General features: G+C 33.0%; 1 protein-coding gene across 1 annotated transcript in view; it reads right to left on the bottom strand.

The window, feature by feature from the left end:
- Nucleotides 1–2,968: 2,968 nt before the first annotated feature.
- LOC109048073 (protein TANC1-like) overlaps nucleotides 2,969–20,921 on the bottom strand; it is a 164,643-nt gene continuing 146,690 nt past the window's right edge. The window contains 9 exon segments of the mRNA XM_042764338.1: nucleotides 2,969–4,264; nucleotides 5,113–5,213; nucleotides 6,614–6,760; nucleotides 7,741–7,833; nucleotides 9,864–9,995; nucleotides 10,955–11,130; nucleotides 11,225–11,348; nucleotides 11,424–11,557; nucleotides 17,393–17,477. Coding sequence (XP_042620272.1) covers nucleotides 3,169–4,264; nucleotides 5,113–5,213; nucleotides 6,614–6,760; nucleotides 7,741–7,833; nucleotides 9,864–9,995; nucleotides 10,955–11,130; nucleotides 11,225–11,348; nucleotides 11,424–11,557; nucleotides 17,393–17,477 — 2,088 coding nt within the window. The 3' untranslated portion in view covers nucleotides 2,969–3,168.

The raw sequence follows: 20,921 nt of genomic DNA on the forward strand, positions 1-20,921 counted from the left end.
AGATTTCTATTTTAAATAAATGCTCTTCTTTTTAACTTTTAATTCATTATAGAATCCTGAAAAAAAGTATCACAGGTTCCAAAAAAATATTTTAAGTAGCAAAAACAGTTTCCAGCTCTGATAATAAATCAGCATATTAGAATGATTTCTGAAGATCATGTGACACTGAAGACTGGAGTAATGATGCTGAAAATTAAGCTGCGCATCACAGAAATAAATTAAAGTTTAAAGTATATTAAAATGGAAAACCATTATTTTAAATTGCAATAATATTTACAATATTACTAGTTTTTTTTCTGTATTTTTGATCAAATAAATGCAGCCTTGATGAGCAGAAGAGACTTATATATATGATAATTAAAATAATAATGAATTCACTTATTACTGTACCTGTAACCTGAATGCATCAAACTGCCTGAAACAGCCTTTGGATGATCCTGACTGAACATCGTGATCTGAACAATTTATCTATTATTATGAAATATATACTATAAAATAACCTGTTATACTTTTATATTGACAGTTTAACATTTTTATGCCCTTTATGGAAATCCCACAGTTGTCAACTGTGGTTGGATGGGGAAAAATTGAGCTAGTTATTATTGATTTTGGGTGGGTTTTGATGGATACACTCTTAAAAATATCAGAATAAAGCTTCCAAAATTGCATTTTCACAGTGATGCCTTAGAAAAAACATTTTTGGTTCCCCAAAGAACCTTTCAGTGAAGAGTTCTTAAAAGCAGCATTATTTTCTTTTCTAAATGTGAAGAACATTTTAATAATCTAAAGAACCTTTAAAAGAATGGAAAGATTCCATGGATCTTGAAGGTTCTTTATGGAATCATGAATACCAATAAAGAACCTTTACTTTTAGTAGCATAGATAAATTCAGTGCTGAATTCATTCTCCTTGACAACATTAAATGTCTAAATGGACACTTTAGTAATCCGAGGATCAGTACATCAACAGACTTCCTCCTACAACTTCATGCAGCTGTTTATTTAGCTTCTTTATTGCTTAAATGTTTATCTTTAGCTTTATAGTTTTTTATTATTTAAATTTTGAACCTGAACTAGAAATTAAACTTCAGTTTATGATGTTAATATTGTGTGAGAAATAAAATGTAATGTTAAATGTGGGCCATATAACATATTTGATTTTGGAAGTTTTATTCTCTTTTTCTTATTTCCTGAAATGGAAAAATTATTTTAAATAGAGAATGCATAAGAGATCATGACCCATGAGACAGCAATTAAAAAAAAAAAAAAAACTTTTACATTTATAAAAAGAAATAAATAAAAATATATTGTATTTATGAAGGTTTTAATATTGAGTGTGGGAAATTAAAATATTAAATGTAATAAGAATGTGTCCAGACCTTTTGGACTTTTATCATCCTTTATTAAAGGATGTTCTCCAGATCATGACAATTTATCTTAATTAGCTTGTCCAAATTAACAGTGATTAATAATAATGAAGAAATCCTTTTTTCCTGTGGGATTTTTTTTTATTTCCCGTAAATGGATCATGGCAGAAATGAATTCATTTTAATACAGAATGCAGTAACAGATCACAACTCGTGAGCCACCAATTGCAGAAAAAATAATATATACACGTTTCAAATATAACATCTGCGCGTCTCAAACTTGATTTTTCATATTTTTTCTCCACTTCCTTCACATAAACTTTAGCAGGCGCTCACATCAAGATGGCCTCCATAGTTTCGAATTCGTAAAACATTTCTGTTTCATATTTCTCTTAAAAGTAGCTGTGCAAAAATAACTATATAAAATATATTGCTTTGACAGATACCAAGCAGGAGGCGCCGTAAATAAATTAATCTAGACAGGAATAACAAGCAGGAAAGAAAAGACTTTACCATCGTAGGGCAAATTCAGATGTAATGTACAAACATACAAACAGACCAGGTACAAGTTTAATAACAGCAAACATCACGTCAACCAAAAATGCATGAAAAACTCCATACACTTTTTTTTTTTTTTTTTGTAAATAAATGGTCAAATACACCATCTTCACATAAAAGGTGGAAAATACACATTGCAATGATATTTACAGAACATAGTGGAGGGTCTGATCTGGCAACATTAACCCTTTATGCACAGGATCAATTCAGTGTGACGCAGTGCTCGAGCCCCGCTTCAGGTGTTTACGGTCTGTTATGGTCTTTTGCAGGGCTTAAAAAATCAAAAATAATAATCCTGGATGCTGAAGTATTCCTTAAAGAAAACACGAGTAGAAACAGACCCATAAATCAGTTATAACTTAACCAATTAACAGAAGTCTGAACTTCAGAACAGAAATGTCATATATTTCTGAGTGAATATTGTGTTTATGAATGCTCATTAAATCTTTTTATATATAAAAGATATATATATACACGGCACTATATTATTACTTTTCATGATCTTTTCTAATCATTTGATTTAATGGCTTGAAATTTTGTAGACAAGTATAAATTGTGCCTACATATGAATTTCTTTATAACACTTAAATTTTAATGGAAATGGATGAGTTGAAACTATTATTCTACAATATGGAAAATAGTGTCCAAACTTTTTAAATGTGTATATTTTATATATCTATGCTTTACCATATACAACCACCATTCAAAAGTATGGAGTGCCAAGGATTTTTTTTTTTACGTTTTTGAAAGAAGTCTCTCCAAAGCTGCATTTGATCAAAAATACGGTAAAAATTGTGAATTATTATTAAAATTTAAAACAACTGTTTTCTGTGTGAATATATTATAAAATGTAATTTATTTCTGTGATGCGCAGCTGTATTTTCAGCATCATTACTCCGGTCTTCAGTGTCACATGATCTTCAGAAATCATTCTAATATGATGATTTACTGCTTATGTTGGAAAAATTTTTTTGGGAAACTGACATTTTTTTCTTCTTTAGGATCCTATGATGAATAGAAAGCATTTTAAGTTGAAAAAAAAAAATTCTGTAACCTTCTAAGTGTTTTTACTATCACTTTTGATCAGTTTAATGCATCCTTTCTGAATAGAAGTATTAATTTCTAAAAAAATGAATGTACAGTAGTGTGTATGTGTGTGTATATATATTCAGGGCCAGGAATCGTCCACAGATCGGATCCCTTCATCTGAAGTGTGTTTTCTAGGGTTGCTGCATATAAATGTTTTAAACATTGGACTCTATAAAGGATCTCTTTGGTTTCATTGCCGCTACATGAATGGTGGGGTTTTCTCGAGTCAAGCCGGGCTGTTTGCTCATACTGTCCATGAATGAATGTGCCATAGCCAGAACCGGTTTGCTTTCTTTATGGCAGAACTCTTTAGCATGCAGACTCCCGTTGTGCAGGCCGCCCACGGCGGGACCTTTGAGTGGCTCGTAATAAGCTCCGGACGGTTTGCCGTACACGATCTCACCCGTCAGACCCGCAGAAGCCACGAGTCCTTCAGTGGAGTGACTCTGCCAGCCTCGGGACGCCACCGGCTGCTGCTGCTGAAATCGAGCCGTTTTGTCCATGATTCCCATGAAGGGACGGGGTTTGTACTCCACAGAGCCGGTCTGGCTGATCTTAGGCTTGTCTGTTATGGTTTTGGTGCGCACGTCCGGGCCTTGCGCTTTCCCACTGTCTGATAAACTGCTGCTGGACGCCAGGCTGCTGGTGGAGCTGGAGACCCTCATGCTGGCGTCCTTTCGCAGCTCTTGACTTTGAGCTCCAGAAGTCACAGAAAGAAGCGTCCCTTCTAGAGACTGAGTTTTGGACGAGTGCACTTGGCTGTCTGTGTCGTTGTCTGCGGGCAGTAACGGGCTGATGTCGATGCCCGGTCCGGCCTTCAGCACGCTGGAGATGTGCCGGCTGGGAATCGGGCTGGACGGAGCATACTGCGATTGGCTTCTTGTGTGTGTTGGTCGTGTGGATCCCAGATGCTGGCTGGTTTTGACGATCTGCGCCTGTTTGCTGGGCTGCAGGACGAGGCTCTTCTGGTGCTGGTGTCGGAGGCTTTGTCTGTGAGGCGGTGAAACCGAGCGGCCGTTAGAAGTCTGGTTTAGAGAGTAGATGTTTTGAGACCAGGCCTCAGAGTCGTCCTCCTCCTCCTCGTCGTCATCGACGCGCTCCGTCCTGTCGTCCTGCTCTGGGCTGCTCAGGTGTTTGCTCTGCATCTGTTTGCACTCGTCCTCGACGCGCGCCAGGAGACGGCAGATCTCACGGTTGTTCGGGCAGAGCTTAGTGGCCTCGTGCAGGTCGGCTAACGCTGCGGTGAACTGCCTGAGAGCACAGCGTTCACAAAGAGATGGAGAGAAAATCACAGGAATAATTGAGACTGGAAACACAAACAATTGACAGGAAAATGAACCAATCATTCAAATCAAAACACTACTTTAAATTATACAACATTTAACATCATATTTCACCCTCTCACTACAGCCAGGGTCTTTTATTGGATTAATTATGTTTCTAATTGTATACATATATAATTAAAAACAATTGTATAATATATATAATTTTGACAAAAGTTTAAATGTATCATTAATAATTAAAATTAACATTTTAAACCACTTCTCACACCATTCATCATCTTGTAAGGCTGAATTATATTTACATAATACACATGTATAAATATAAAATGATTGTTATTATTTTGCTATTATTATTATTTTTATAGATGCATTTGTATTTTATAATTATAATCAGCATATCTCTTGCTCCAGCCACCATCTTGGATCTTTTATTTAATTAATATTTTATATATATATATATATATATATGATTAGAAATAGAATTAATTCATATCATTTGTGTAATTAAAAATTTTGAATATTTTTAATATTAATTATATAATTCATTTAAATTAAATTTATAAGTTATCATTGTAATCAACAATCACTCACTCCACCATTTTAATGGGTGAATTATATTCATAATTAGTTTTTTAAATCTTTTATAGATTAGAATTTTTAATTATAATCAACATTTAACACTGTAAGAAAAGAAAAAAAAAATCTGTTTGATATTTAATGCAATTCTGACTTGACCAGAACATACTTCTGTCTGTTAGTGCACCAGTGATGCTGCTCAGTAGGTGTGGAGCAGATGAAGATGCATCATGGTCTCACCTGCTGCTGCGTTTGGCTCTGGCTCTAGCGTAGTACGCCTCGTACGATTTGGGTTTGAGCTCCAAAGCCTTGGTTGCAAACTCCTCCGCCAATCCAAAGTCCTGTCAGAGAGAGAGGTGAACATCAGGCACCAATCTAAGAGAAGCAATCATCCACTCAGCCAGAGATCCCACTGCAGCACGGATGAATAGCTGTAGATTGGTCCAAATAATAGGTGATTTAATTAATGAACTCTTCAGCTGTTGCTCAGTGTGTCATCAGTCAACGGTGCAGACTGGAAATTGGCTCTGTATTGTGTCGGGGGACCTTTTGGAGTTGGGCTATTACCTCTGAATAGACCTTCAAATCAATTCAGGCCCTCGGAGTAATTTGCATCTTTCTCGTCTTGCTGTGTCTGACATTTTGAGCAGAGAAAAACACAATCTGATTGATCCAGACCAGCACAACCAGCAGGGGCGTCTCTAGAGCCTGGCTAACATTACATATTATAGAATATATATTATTAATTCACAATTAGGCATATCAAGAATTCATGGAGTCGATCATCATTTAAATTAAATTAATTTTTAAATATGATGTGCAAATTTGTAAATAAAATGATGTTATTGTAAAATGTATTAAGAGAAAAATGATGTGTGCAGTGTTGTTGACTAAAATGAAAATAAATCAGAAATAAAATAGATTATTTAATAACATAGCTGTGTATTTTATATTTTATAATCTATGTACAAAATTAAGTGACCACTCTGGATTCACTAGTTATTGATTTGAGTAAAATGTTAATATTTGTTTTATTCTGTAAAGGTCTGATAACATATCTTTTCTAAATTTCAAATAAAAATATTGTCATTAAGAGCTGCTGCTTTTTTTTTTTGTAGAAATTAAAATAACAAATGTTTTCATTTTTTGTGATTGAAAATCAGTGTTATTCCACCAAATATTGATTTGTTAAAACATGGCATTTTTTGTTATTTTGACCAATTGTCATTTTATGCAAAAATGCTCTAAATGATAAAATTTTGTATTTAAGATTTAGACGAAATGTTACAAAAATTACGCATTATACATGTTAAGATAAATTATATTTATATTGATAAATGACATGAAAAACTAAACTAACTGAAATGAAATTAAGCTGATTTACAAAAAATAAAAAATAAAAAAATACTACATCTAAAACGGAAATAAAATAAATATAAATATTAAAAACAAACAAAAGAAACCTAATAATAACAAAAAATTTACTAAAAATTATTTAAAATGTAAATTCAGATAATGAATAAATACTTTAATAGTGTATAAATAATACTAAAATAATCTGTTGTATTTTAAAACTATCATGTGGGTTGTAAAACATTTTTTGATGAACGATGTTTGAAAATCTCGATTAATAGGTGAATTCAAAATCTGAACATTGTATATGTCTAGCTCGTGATGATTTTATATGAAAGCTATATAAATCAGCTGACTGCACAGAGGCAGAAGTAATGGTCTGTCTTACGTTGGTTTTCCGGCGGCAGCGGGAGAGATTGAGGTACAGAGACACACGCAGCTCCTTAAAGGCCTTGAGTTCATCACCGAATCCCTCTCTGGGAAACTTCCTCAGAGCGTACTGATAGCGCTGAGCCGCCTCCTTCATCTTCCCCCTCTGAGAGAACACACACATCAGCTGCTCTGATAACCATCACTCAGTATGTCATTATTTCTGGAGATAATCGTTCCCATTTTTATTTTAATAAGCGTTCATACATTAATATCACATATCAGATCTCTGGAATTCTTGATTATTATTAGTCAGTCTCAACACTGATCTCTCTCTCTCTCTCTCTCTCTATATATATATATATACTGTATATATACACACACACACAATTTTTTTATTATTAATCAAATTTTTATAATCAACATTTCTCTTGCTTCATCCACCCTCTTGGATGGATCCTGTATTTAATAAATGTCAAATAATTTAATATATTACAAATGCATATTGCATAATTTATAATTCTAATCAACATATCCACCCCACCCTCTTGTTTTGAATAAATTATTTTTATAATTATTTCTATATTATTTTGTATTGAATATGTTATATTTATAAGGTATATAATAATTATATATTATCTTGTAAAGAATAAATCATATGATCCTGTATTTAACACATATTTATATATTTAAAGTAAAATTTACATTTGATCTCTTTCTATATATATATATAACTGAGTGGATGGAGTGAGAGAAATGTGGAATGTTGATTATAATTATGAATTAACATATAATTATATAATTATTATATATTACCTTGTATTGAATAAATAATATTTATATATGTATAGTAATAAATAAAAATGTAAATAAAGTTATATGTATAATAATATAATTAGAATATTAGAAGATGCATATATACTTATAATGATAATAAATAAATAAATAAATAAATAAAATTGAATTAATTTAAAAATATTTTATTATGAAATATTATATAAAATGATCAAATATGATTTATAACTGTATAGGAATTCAGTGATTAATATCACATATCAAAATTTCCCTGGAATATTCTTGAAGAATCTCAGCCTTGAGGTGTTAGGTGTCTTCATGTAATTACGCTAAACTTGAATCTGTCCTGACCTTATACAGCAGGTTGCCTTCCTCCATGAGCTTCTGCAGGAGGATGATGAGGATGTCGGGTTTGGAGGTCGCCATCGCCCAGGCTGCGTTACCGATACAGAGAGAGAGAGAGAGAGAGAGAGACAGAGACAGAGAGAGAGAGAGAGAGAGAGAGAGAGAGAGAGAGAGACAGCGAGAGAGAGACAGAGAGAGAGAGAGAGAGAGAGAGAGGTGGAGCGTTACATCAAACTCATCCTCAAAACACAGCTGAGCAGAAGTATGGAATTGGCGTGAAATAGAGTTACCTAAAGAGTGTACCTGTTCGATCATAAGGTGACGTTCTGTAGCCTGATGAGGGTTTTAGTGAAAGCAGTTAAAAGAGAGAAGAATGAAAAACAGAGCGGAAAGAGACATGCAAAGAGAAAATACAGCATCTCACATCCACAGCCTTCAGACCTCTGTTACACCGACACGGAGCTGCTGGGACCGCTCTGCTTGTTTCCACTGAACCCCAAAACTGGCTCATTTTTAATACAGTTTCATCTTTTCATTCACTCATGAGCATGTGTTTGGTAAAATTAAAATAATTTGAAAATTAAAATGTAAACTAAAGATTTTTTTTTTTTACCTGCATGTTATTTTTTGCATCATTAAGATACTATTATAGTTTTTAAAACTATTCTGAATCAATATTTATTTTTGTCTTTTGTGATTTTGTCTTGAGTGTCAATTTCTCAAAATTGAGATTTACACATCATCTGAAAGATGAATAAATTTGTTATGATCAGACAATATTTGTCTGAGATGCAACTTTGAAAATCTGGAATCTGAGGGTGCAAAAAAATCTAAATATTGAGAAAATCATCTTTAAAGTTGTCCAAATGAAGTTCTTACCAATGCATATTACTAATCAAAAATTAAGTTTTGATATATTTACAGTAGGAAATTTACAAAATATCTTCATGGAACATGATCTTTACTTAATATCCTAATGATTTTTGGTATTAAAAAAAATCTTTAATTTGACCCACACAATGTATTTTTGGCTATTGCTACAAATATACCCCAGAGACTTCAGACTTAAGAGAAAAGTTCAGCAGGCAAACAAAGCTGAAGCACTTTTTTTTTGCTATGCTGGAAACTACATCCACTTAATTTTCATTTAAATTTTGATTATTATGATTAGTTGATTATGCATTTTAGTTGATATATGTGAAGTGTCATCTGTGTCATCAGTGAGACTGAAATGAAATGCAGAAATAATGACTTTTTAAACACAAATCACCTTTAAATAAAGTCTGAGCTTTTTATCAAAGCCAGCTTGTCAAAAAATGCAGAATTAAATAACTTTGGATGTCATAAGTTCTGAAAACAAGGAGTATGATTCATAAAGACCATGACACTCTGACACTTTGTGTGCAGATGATGAGTTAAATCAGCTTAAGTCAGTGGAAACAGACAGTTCTGTGAAAGGCTGAGCGCCAGCAAAACACACACACACACACACACACACACACACACACACACACACACACAGGTTTTTATGGTTTACGGGGACTCTCCATAGGCGTAATGGTTTTTATACTGTACAAACTGTATTTTCTATCGCCCTACACCTAAACCTGCCCCTCACAGGAAACTTTGTGCATTTTTAGATTAAAAAAAAAACACCATTTAGCATGTTTTTTAAGCCTTTTGAATTATGGGGACACAGGAAGTGTCCTCTTAAACTACATTCAAATTGTAATACCCATGTCATTATACAAATTTGTGTCCTCATAAACCACATAAACATGCACACACACACACACACACACACAAACACACACAAGCAGCAGGGTCTATAATGTAAGAGCATCAGGAGGAAAGATGTGATTGGCTAATAAATATCACATGCTCATGTTACTGACGGCCAATGGTCTATTTTCAGTGAATCAATTCAAAACTCTTCATTCTTTTCACTGTATTTTACTTTTTGCATTAAAACATTTTGTAACTAGAATAATTCAGTCCACATGTTGTCTCCTCTGACTGAAAACCCCATCATGCTTCACATTTCACAGCAAATACATGAATACTGATAATATGAAAAGGCCTGATTTTCATCCACAGGATCCAGTGGAAGCGCAGATGCTGGTCTCACCTAGTTTGGCTCCTTTCTTCAGTAAGGTCAGCACCACTGAGGTGTTTCTGCAGCCGATGGCACGATCCAGCGGCCTCATGCCACTGTAGTCCACATGTTCAATCACAGCCCCTTTCTCAACCAGATAATGAACCTGCAAACACACACCTCAAATCATCAGTGTGAATCTGTGAAACTAGAATCACAGAAAGAGGAACTTCCTAAATTTTATGGCAAAATACACTACTGTTCAAAAGTATTTTTTTTTTTTAAGAAATGAATTCTTTAATTCAACAAGGATGCATTGAATTAATCAAAAGTGACAGTAATGGCATTTATAGTATTTCAAAACATTTCTATTTCAAATAAATGCTGTTCTTTTGAGCTTTCTACTCATCAAAGAACTTTCATGTTTTCCACAAAAATATGAACTAGCACAATGGTTTTCAACATTGATAATAATCAGAAATGTTTCTTGAGCAGCAAATCAGCATATTAGAATGATTTCTGAAGATCATGTGACACTGAAGACTGCAGTAATGATGCTGAAAATACAGCTGCGCATCACAGAAATAAATTATATTTTACAATATATTCACATAGAAAACAGTTAATTTAAATTGTAATAATATTTAAAACATTTTACTGTATTTTTGATCAAATAGTTGCAGCCTTGATGAGCAGAATAGACTTTTATCAAAAAAAAAAACTTTCAGATATTAAACCTCTCATTGGTAGTGATTAATACATCATTCATTTTGACTAATTATGTCTTTATTTATTGCCTATATTTATTTCCTGATTTGTTGTTTCATGCAGTCAGTTCCTCAATTGATAAAACAAATTAGATGTTCAACAAAGTAAAAAAAAAATCCATCAAAACAGACGATAATTTTGCCTATGTCCATAACATAACTTACCTTAAACTCATATTATGATTCTGCATCCAGTTTATTAACTCAATCCAAATGCATCAAGCTACAAAAAACCCCTTGATCTCTCTCATGATCCAGTGCATCAGTCCTGTGACTTCACACACGTATCTACATCAGAAAGAGTCCTGCTGACCTCCGTGAGCCTCGATCACGGCTCTACAAAACCTTCTTCACTTACGATGTCTGCATCTCCGTAGAAAGCAGCCAGGTCCAGCGGAGTGCGTCCATTCTTGTCCGAGTGGTCAATAACTGCACCCTTCTCCACCAAAAACTGAACAACGTTCTTGTGTCCTTTTAAACACGCCCAGCTGAGCGGAGTTAACCCTTCCTTATCCACCGACGCTAAAGAGGCACCTGGGAAAAGCAGAGGAAGTTCGTTTGAACTCTTGCTGGAAACCTGCCAAAAGATTATACTGATAAATAAAATGCATTTGTGCATGTCACTCACCTTTAGACAACAGGAAGTCAGCCGTGCTGAGATGCCCCTCACATGCGGCCACCATCAGCAGCGTCCGGCCCTGTTTGTCGCTTACATTCACATCTGCCCCGTGCTGCAGCAGCAGATCTGCAATCTGAAAGAGAGACGATCCTTCATTAAACACAAAGTACTGCTGTTTGTGTTGTTCGGGTGTTTTGCAGGGTCTCACCTGCCAGTGTCCCTGTCGAACTGCACAGAACAGGGCACACGCTCCTCTCCTGTTCACCTGCTGAACCTGCGCCCCCCGCTCCAGCAGGAAGCTGCACACCTCCATCTTCCCCCGTCCTGCGGCCGCAGTCAGAGCTACGACAATAAAGAGAAATGCAAACACGCATTATGAGTTCTCACTGAATGTTAGAAACTATTTAAAATAAATAATAAAAAGAGGCACATATAATGCATGTTACATTATTTTTGGAGAAATTCTGCAAGAGCTTTGCAGGTGTGATTTCACAAAAAAGAACAGTAACCATCTTGAATTTATAATGCACCCAGTGTGCTTTCTTTTGAAAATTTTTTATTTTTTTTCTCTTTCTTTTTCTTTTTTAATTATACAAACAGATATACAATTTACCGGTGACAAATCAAATACAAAATAAACAAGGTCAACAAAACATACAGTACAGACCAAAAGTTTGGAAACATTACTATTTTTTATGTTTTTGAAAGAAGTTTCTTCTGCTCATCAAGCCTGCATTTATTTGATCAAAAATAAAGAAAAAAAAAATGTAATATTGTGATATATTATTACAATTTAAAATAATTGTTTTTAATTTATTATACTTTAAATTATCATTTATTCCTGTGATGCAAAGCTGAATTTTTAGGATCATTATCACATTATCCTTTTAGAAATCATTCTAATATGATGATTCATTATCAAAGTTGGAAACAGTTCTGCTGCTTAATATTTTTTCAGAACATGTGAAACTTTTTTAGGATACTTTGATGAATAAAAAAGTAAAAAAAAAAAAAAAAAAAACGAAGCTATGTTTTTAAAAATATAAATTTTTGTAATAACAATATACACTACTGGTCAGTAATTTGGGGTCAGTAATTTTTTTTCTTACTTTTTTTTATAAAATCAATACTTTTATTCAGCAAGGATGTGTTAAATTAATAAAAAGTGATAGTAAAGAAAATATAATATTAGAATATATATTATTAGATTTTTTTTTTTTTTTTGAATAAATGCAGTTCTTTTTAACCTTTTATTCGTCAAATATATTAGACAGCAGAACTGTTTCCAACACTCATAATAAATCAGAATATTAGAATGATTTCTAAATGATCATGTGACAGACTGGATGTTACATGTGACACTGAAGGCTGGAGTAATGACGCTGAAAATTCAGCTTTGCATCACAGGAATAAATTATTTTTTAAAAGTATATTCAAATAGAAAACTATTATTTTAAGTTGTAATAATATTTCACAATATTGCTGTTTTTTCTGTATTTTTGATCAAATAAATGCAGGCTTGATGAGCAGAAGAAACTTCTTTCAAAAACATTAAAAATAGTAATGTTTCCAAACTTTTGGTCTGTACTGTACATGACAGCAAACATGATTTGTACGAGTGAGTGAGTGAGTGTGTGTATGTGAGTGTGTGTGTGACTGGGTGTGAGGGGTGGAAGCATATAAACATCTTTTGAAAATATTTTATAAAAGCATATAGAGGAAAATTAATGATTTATTGCAAGATATATATATATATTGCTACAACTAAGAAAAATAATAAAATAATAAATCAATGATAAAGTAAATGAAAAATTATTTAATTAATAAATTAATGTAATTAATGAATAATTAAAGAATATTTATTATTTATAAATTATTTCTAAAACTATTTTCTGTTTCAAACTTTCACATAGCATCTTAAGGTTATAATAACATTAAAAAAAAATCCAATCTAGATTTTGATTTTCAAAGACTTATTGTAATTTTTTTTTAAAATGCAACAAATCCATTGAATCAATATGAAAGTTATTTTTAATTTTGAAACTGCTGAAAATACACAACATGGTTAATCCACATATGACAGCCTCTGAACTTTGTCAATACTAATCTTATATACAGGCACTGGACTAAAAATACATTCATCAGCCATCGCTCCCAAAATTAATTCAGCGGGTCATCTTGTTAAAGCTATAAATTAATTACACCATTAAAGAAAATTTCATCATGAACAAGAACAGTATCACATTAGACTACAGAAATTCCAAAATGCCATTTCCCTTACATTTAACTTCCAAAAGTGCATTCATCTTTGCCATGTTACATTCATTTAGTTGACTAGTTCTATACACTGTATTAACAAAAACATTAATGGCATTATAAAACACTAACACTGATAATCTGCGATTATGAACGCAATATTGCATAGCTTTATCTATGACTCTGTGTAGTAAATGCTGCTCCATCTGAAAGCACATGATGGAGATTAACTACTAATCACAGAACCGGCTTCACTTACGAGATGCGCATGACAATCACATGCGATTTATCATGCAGCCCTAATTTTTTTGTTTGTTTGTTGATCACAAAGTACAAAGTAGATGAGGAAAACAAGAATGCCGGGTGTATTCAAAGTGCCGCCATTACAGTTTACAATGCGTGGAATTGTGCGCTGTGATTGGTTGAGCGGATGTATCACATTCTGCAGAGAAGGGCGACTGGCGTTTGTCATGGTTTGAAAAGATAGGGAGAGAACATGACAGAATAACACGGCGGATATCGCATTTTGCTTAAAATTAAAAATTGACTTTTCAGATACAATACCCATTTTGGCGGAAACTCAATTTTTTTACAATTCAAACTCTTCATATACACACACACACACACACACACACACACACACACATATATATATATATATATATAATTATTATTATTATATTAAATTTAAATTGATTAATAAATAAAATCATATAAAATAATAACTTAATTATTCAATACTTTAATAATAAATTAATATGTGTATATATATATATATATATATATATATATATATATATATATATATATATATATATATATATATAATATTCAATTTAAATTGATTAATTTAAAATAAAATAATTTTTATTAACTATAAATATGATAATAAAATAATACAAAATATATTTAAATAATAAATTACAAAATAATATTGCAAACATAATTCTATTTAATACATTTTAAATTTATTATATGCATTTAATCTTAATATTCAAATTAATTATTTATAAATAATAATATAATAATTATAAAATATAAATAACATGAAATAATAAAAAAAATGCTCTGAGTAGAATCTCATTGTTAAAGTGATTCTAATAAAATGGGAACACAGAATACGGACAGACTGTGTTCAGGCCAGAACATTCATGTCGAGTCTGACGGGGTTGTCTAGTGGTCACATGACTAACAGCTCTCTGCAGTCTGAGCAAGATTAAAGGATTGGGACGTTATACATCCACACAGCCGGAGACACAGCATCCATTTGGAAAAGATGCCTGAGCCATTAGAGGAACGTCTTCAAGAAGCTCAACATCCATCTGGACCCAAGAGCACTGATTTGTGTCACTTACACGAGAGAGTGACAGAAACATGGAGAAAGAATGCATCCTAAAGTAATCAAAAACACGTTTTTAAGGGGTTTTAGTGTTTCCAGATCAAAATGACAGAGTTATTCTCACTGTTTCCACTCTGATCATTTCATCCGTGTTTACTGGCTGGGGTGTTTTGGTCATTTCTACCTCCAGCAGACCTGTGAGCTCATACACTCGTTTGTTTGCTGCTCGAGAAACAAACAGGGCAGAAAGGAGCATGGACGCCCGCTTTTTATAGCCGTCTGAGTCTGTGCATGCCCACAAACCCCACAACACACAACAGTGATCATTCACAGCTCAAGAACATGGCTAGATCACTTTTGACTTCAAAAACAAGAAAAAACAACAACAGATTTGATTTTGTAACCCTTTTGTAAATTATAACCCTTGTGCTGTGCTGAAAATCCTTTACCAAATTTGCTGTTCCCAGTCAAAAACGACTTATATTTTTTATATAAATATAAGTCGTTATATTTTTCCCTAAAAGTGTGCATCATCTTTAACAAAATTCATCTTTGGAATGCAGAGGAAACACAGACGCTGCATCTGAAGTGGCACTTAGATGTGTTTCCACACTGTTTAATGCAACTTAGAGAGACATGCAATGCTTTAACCTGCAGTTACAAATGCATAAATATTGTTTTGATATTTTAAACGTTGAAAACTGATATTTGCGAGTATTTAAAAAATGAAAAGATACTATAAATGTTAAATTAAAACCGCCAGTAGGTGGCAGCAAGTTACTGATTATAAGTGAGTCATTGCGATTGAACCGAATCATTTAAACGGGTGATTCATTCAGGAATGAAACACTGTCATGTTGCTCAGAGATGCGAAACAGTGCTGTGGCTTTGTGATGTCTAAAGCGCAAGTCTCTTAATATTAACTTATTGTTTATTGAACTGTTGTATATAATCAATATCACAATCAATAAAACATTCTAAATCGTTCTAAATAATTTATAAAAATTTTTTGGAGAATTCTAACTTCCTTGACTTCATCACGTAATGTAAGCGTGCACTCTGTAGGTGTGTTTGGTTTTTGCCATATACTCGATAAAGTCAAATTGTACATTGTTTAAAAAACAATTATGATATTATCGTAGACGATATATATATATATATATTATATATATATAAATATATATATATATATTATATATATATATATATATATATATCGCACACCACTCGTAATAATATAGTGTAAACAGAAATTTAAGCAATAATTTTTTTTGGACTGGAAACAGCACAAGTATAACAAGATGGGGGGGGACAACATTTTTTTTTTTGGAAGGAAAGTTGTTATACCCTGTGTGAACAAAGTCAGTAAGTCCAACCAAAAATAAACCATCCATCCATCCATCCATCCATCCATATATCTATCCATCCATCCAACCATATATCCATCTATCCATCCATATAGCTATCATCCATCCATCCAACCAACCATTCATCCATCCATCCATCCATCCATCCATATATCATCCATCCAACCATATATCATCCATCCATATATCTATCTATCAGCCATCCATCCATATATCCATTCATCCATCCATCCATATATCTATCATCCATCCATCCAACCATATATCCATCTATCTTTCATATCTATCCATCCATCCATCCATCCATCCATATATCTATCTATCCATCCATCCATCCATATATCTATCCATCCATCCATATATCTATCCATCCAACAATATATCCATCTATCATCCATCCATCATCCATCCATCCATCCATCCATCCATCTAAGCAACCACTCAAATGTCCTAGCTTCAGTTTAATACATTAGAAACATTACAACTATATCTGATGACAACACAGACGCTCTGCAATCAGAGGAATAAAATTCAGCCACACATTTCAGTGCATCATAACGCTTTCTTTTCACTAAAAAGCATTTAGCAGGACTGCAATTTCAACAAAGAAACACAATTATGGGCTTGATGATCAATAACACAAAAACAAAAGCCAGTTTACTCAGGGAAATACACATCTGAACAGGAGAAAAAAGAGAAAACCGCTGAGATGCACATAGTTTTAAATAAATAAACCTATGATTTTTCACAGTCTCTCCCTTATAAATAACTTAATTAACTCCCCCCATCTAACAAAAAACACAAAAAATACAGCGGTATCTCTTCATTTACAGCGGCACATAAAGCCACTGAAGGTCACACCGGATGCAGAGATGTGTAATTAAATGAGATGAATGCCCACGTCTGACCTTAATGGACTCGTGACTACAGCCACATCTCAAACTCCCAATCTACAGCAAACCTTCAACTGGGCCGGGCGATGCATTGAATAATCATAATGTAGAGCGGCATCAGACTGATAAAGAGAGCTGAGTCCCTCATCACAGCTAAAAATACCAAGATCGTGCAGTCTTTCTGATGATCTATGTATCTACAGACACACACAATTCACTACAAGCTTCCCACCGACTGCAATTCTGATTCCTAATGGAACAGAAATAAAGACACTGGGAGAGAGTGGAGAGATAAAAAACAAGAACAAAAACATAAACATACCTCCCCCACAGTCCCCACAGTGTGTCCATCAGGCATCAATCTGCACCGCCAGTTCATTATTCAACGTCAACAAGCCTTCCAGCACCTGCCAAAACACCAGCTCACATCAATCAAACACAATACTAGAACAGAAGAGCAAATGAAGAATCAGATACGGCCTGAAACAAGGGTCATTAAATGCCACATGTGGGGAAAAATTGGCTTTGGTGAAGTTATTCTCCAGTGGCTGCGAATTTAATGGGGAACTACAACATGGTACAAGATTACAATTGATTTTAAGAATGACTGTCTGACTGAGTTATTATATTTAACTAAAACTAAAACCATACAAAACACATTTGTTACTTGAAATTAAATCTTTAGCTGAAATAATAAAAAAAAAACTTTAACCTTATTTTATTTCAGAAACATTTATCTTTTTTTGTACTAAAATAAATAAATACTAATAAAAAAAAATAAAATGGTAAAAACAATAATAAAAATAAAATTTAAATTAAATTATAGAGAAAACAGAAAATATTAAATAAAATAAACTTTTAAAATGATAAAAACACTAATTATTTTTTTTAATTAAACTAAAATTATAGAGAAAACAAAATATAAAATAAAATAAACTTTTCAAATTATAAAAGCACTAATAAAACAGCAAAATTATAATTAAATTATAGAGAAAACTGAAAATATTAAAATAAACTTTTAAAATGATAAAAACACTAATAAAAACAAAATACAATAAAATTAGAGAAAACAGAAAATATAAAATACAATAAACTTTTAAAATGATAAAAACACTAATAAAACAACAAAATTAAAATTAAACAAATTATAGAGAAAATATAAAATAAAATTAACTTTTCAAATTATAAAAGCACTAATAAAACAACAAAATTAAAATTAAATTATAGAGAAAACTGAGAATATAAAATAAACTTTTAAATTTATAAAAACACTAATAAAAACAACAAAATTTAAATTAAACAAATTATAGAGAAAACTGAAAATATAAAATAAAATTGCCAGTTATCAAAAATATTAACAAAAACTATAATAGTAAATCAATGGTACTAAAACAACACTGCCATCGATGAAGTGATTCAAATTAAAAACATTCATGCTGGGTACAAGGGAAAATGCAAGGAAAAAACAGAAATAGTGTCATAAGGACAAAGAAATATAGTGAATAAAATAACAGTTTCATGGCTGCTTCATTTTCTCTTTTCACCCACTACTGGCAAGATCTGCAATAATTCTAGACAGCAACAAAGAAAACTATCTGGGTCGATCAACAGGAAGTTGAATGAATAAACTCAGATTGAAGTGCTGATGCTGGAAGAATCCTAACGCAAAATCAAACGCACAAGAGCTTCTTCCCTCCGTTTCTTCATAGGCTCAAACAGCTTGACCTAAGAGACCAGCCTGTTGCTATGGCTGTTCTTCCATGACAACCGCATCCTCACAAAATCTAAAAGATTACACAATACTCCAAAACCCCTGTCTCCACTACACCACTAATAAAACAACCACAACAACTCCTTTTTTTAGAAAAAATATGTGAGCTTGTGTATGTGAACGCACTAGGGTCAGGAAATAACCAAGACTTAACCGCAAAAGATATCGAAGGCGATGGAAATGTCTCAGATATTGTAATAAATTTCTATGGGTTTAAAAAAATCCAACATTTGACATATTTTGTAATATATTAGGTTTAATTATGGGTTTAGTGTGGTTGTTTTTGCACATGCTACTGTCAGACAGTTAAAGTGGAGAAAACTAAAACTAAAATCAGCTCTGAAAACACTGAATATAGAAAACATCCACAACTGAATAAATCAAAATCTGCTGCGATGGTTGACAGTATCGAGCTGTATATTCCTAATAAACTGTATTCCAACAGATGATTTATTGTGCATCATTTACATCTGTGTTTTACATCTTGTGTTGTGCTGGTTTTGTTGGACCTGAGTGCTGCATTTGATACTATTGACCACAACATTCTTCTTGAACGACTAGAATATATGGTAGGTGTCAAGGGCACTGTACTAAAGTGGTTTGCTTCCTACCTCGGGAAAGAGGGACTTTTTCTGTAAATTTAGGAAATTGTTCCTCGTCATCTGGCGCCTGTTTTGTTTGGTGTGCCCCAGGGATCTATTTTGGGACCTTTATTGTTTCCCCCCTTAAAATGCTGCCCTTGGCCCTCATTTTTCAGAAGTACAACATTTTTCATATCACTGTTATGCAGATGATTCTCAGCTTTTACCTTCCAGTTAAAGCTTGACACCACTGCTGCATTTGATGATGTGTTATTGGGATGTGTAGATGATATCAAGAGGTGGATGACGAATAATTTTTTGCAGCTAAAAACCATGAGGATAAAACAGAGGTTTTAATTCTCGGTTGTCCGGCAGATTTCCTCTCCTGCTCTGAAAGCACAGTTTAGGTCCTCTCTCAAAAAATGGTATGCAAAACAAATCAAAAACCTTGGAGTGATCTTTTGAAACTCTTCACTATTCTTTGATAAACAAATTAGTTGCACATTAGGCGGGTTTATTAGAGGAAGCTTTTTCCATTTAAGATCTATCGCCAAAGTTGAAGAATATTCTTTCCAAGCAAAGACTTAGAAGTTGCAATTCATGCTTTTGTAACATCACGATTAGATTATTGCAACTCTCTTTATTGTGGTCTTCCTCAATCTTCACTATCTCGATTACAAATTGTTCTTGTCAAAATGCAGCTTGCAAAGACTTTTTGACTGGGTCTAGAAAGAGGGATCATATTTCTCCTGTTTTGGCCATCCCTTCACTGGATTCCCATTAAGTTTAGAGTTGATTTTAAGATCCTCATGTTTGTTTATAAGGCGTTGTCTGGCTGTGCACCAAGGTATATTTGTGATCTTATGTGGCCATATATTGTCCTGCTAGGGTCACTTAGATCTTCAAATCACTTGCTTTTAAAGGTGGCACGAAAGTCGCTACAAATTTAAAGGTGTGATCGGAGCCTTTTCTGTGGCTGGGCCCAAGCTTTGGAATGCTCTCCCTTATCATGTGAGGTCCTGCTCCTTCTTTGGGACATTTTTTAAATCTACTCTGAAAACACATTTTTTTTTTTTATTCTTTTTAGCTTTTGGCACTTTGGATCAATTTTTTTTTTTTTTTTTTTAAATGGTGTAGTCCTGCTATGAACTATGTACAGCACTTTGGATCAATTTTTATTGTTTTAAATGATGATACATAAATTAAAACCAGATGCACTATTTTCATATTATAAATAATATACTAATTAAATAACATAATTGACACAAATAATTATAATAATAACAAATAATAATTGTATTGTAAGGTAAAAATGATAATTTTATAAAATAACAAAATAATAAATTGTTAAATTGTAAGGTACAAAGTGCTCCCTGTAAAAAAATATTGCACAAAAAAACCCCCAAATAATAGAAAAGTTTTTCTGACAGTGTGGGTCATGTGGTGTGTAATGTGTGTGTGTGGTGTGTGGGGGTGTGTGTGTGTGGTGTGTGTGTGTG

Source organism: Cyprinus carpio, chromosome A9, assembly GCF_018340385.1.
Source record: "Cyprinus carpio isolate SPL01 chromosome A9, ASM1834038v1, whole genome shotgun sequence".
NCBI lineage: Eukaryota > Metazoa > Chordata > Actinopteri > Cypriniformes > Cyprinidae > Cyprinus > Cyprinus carpio.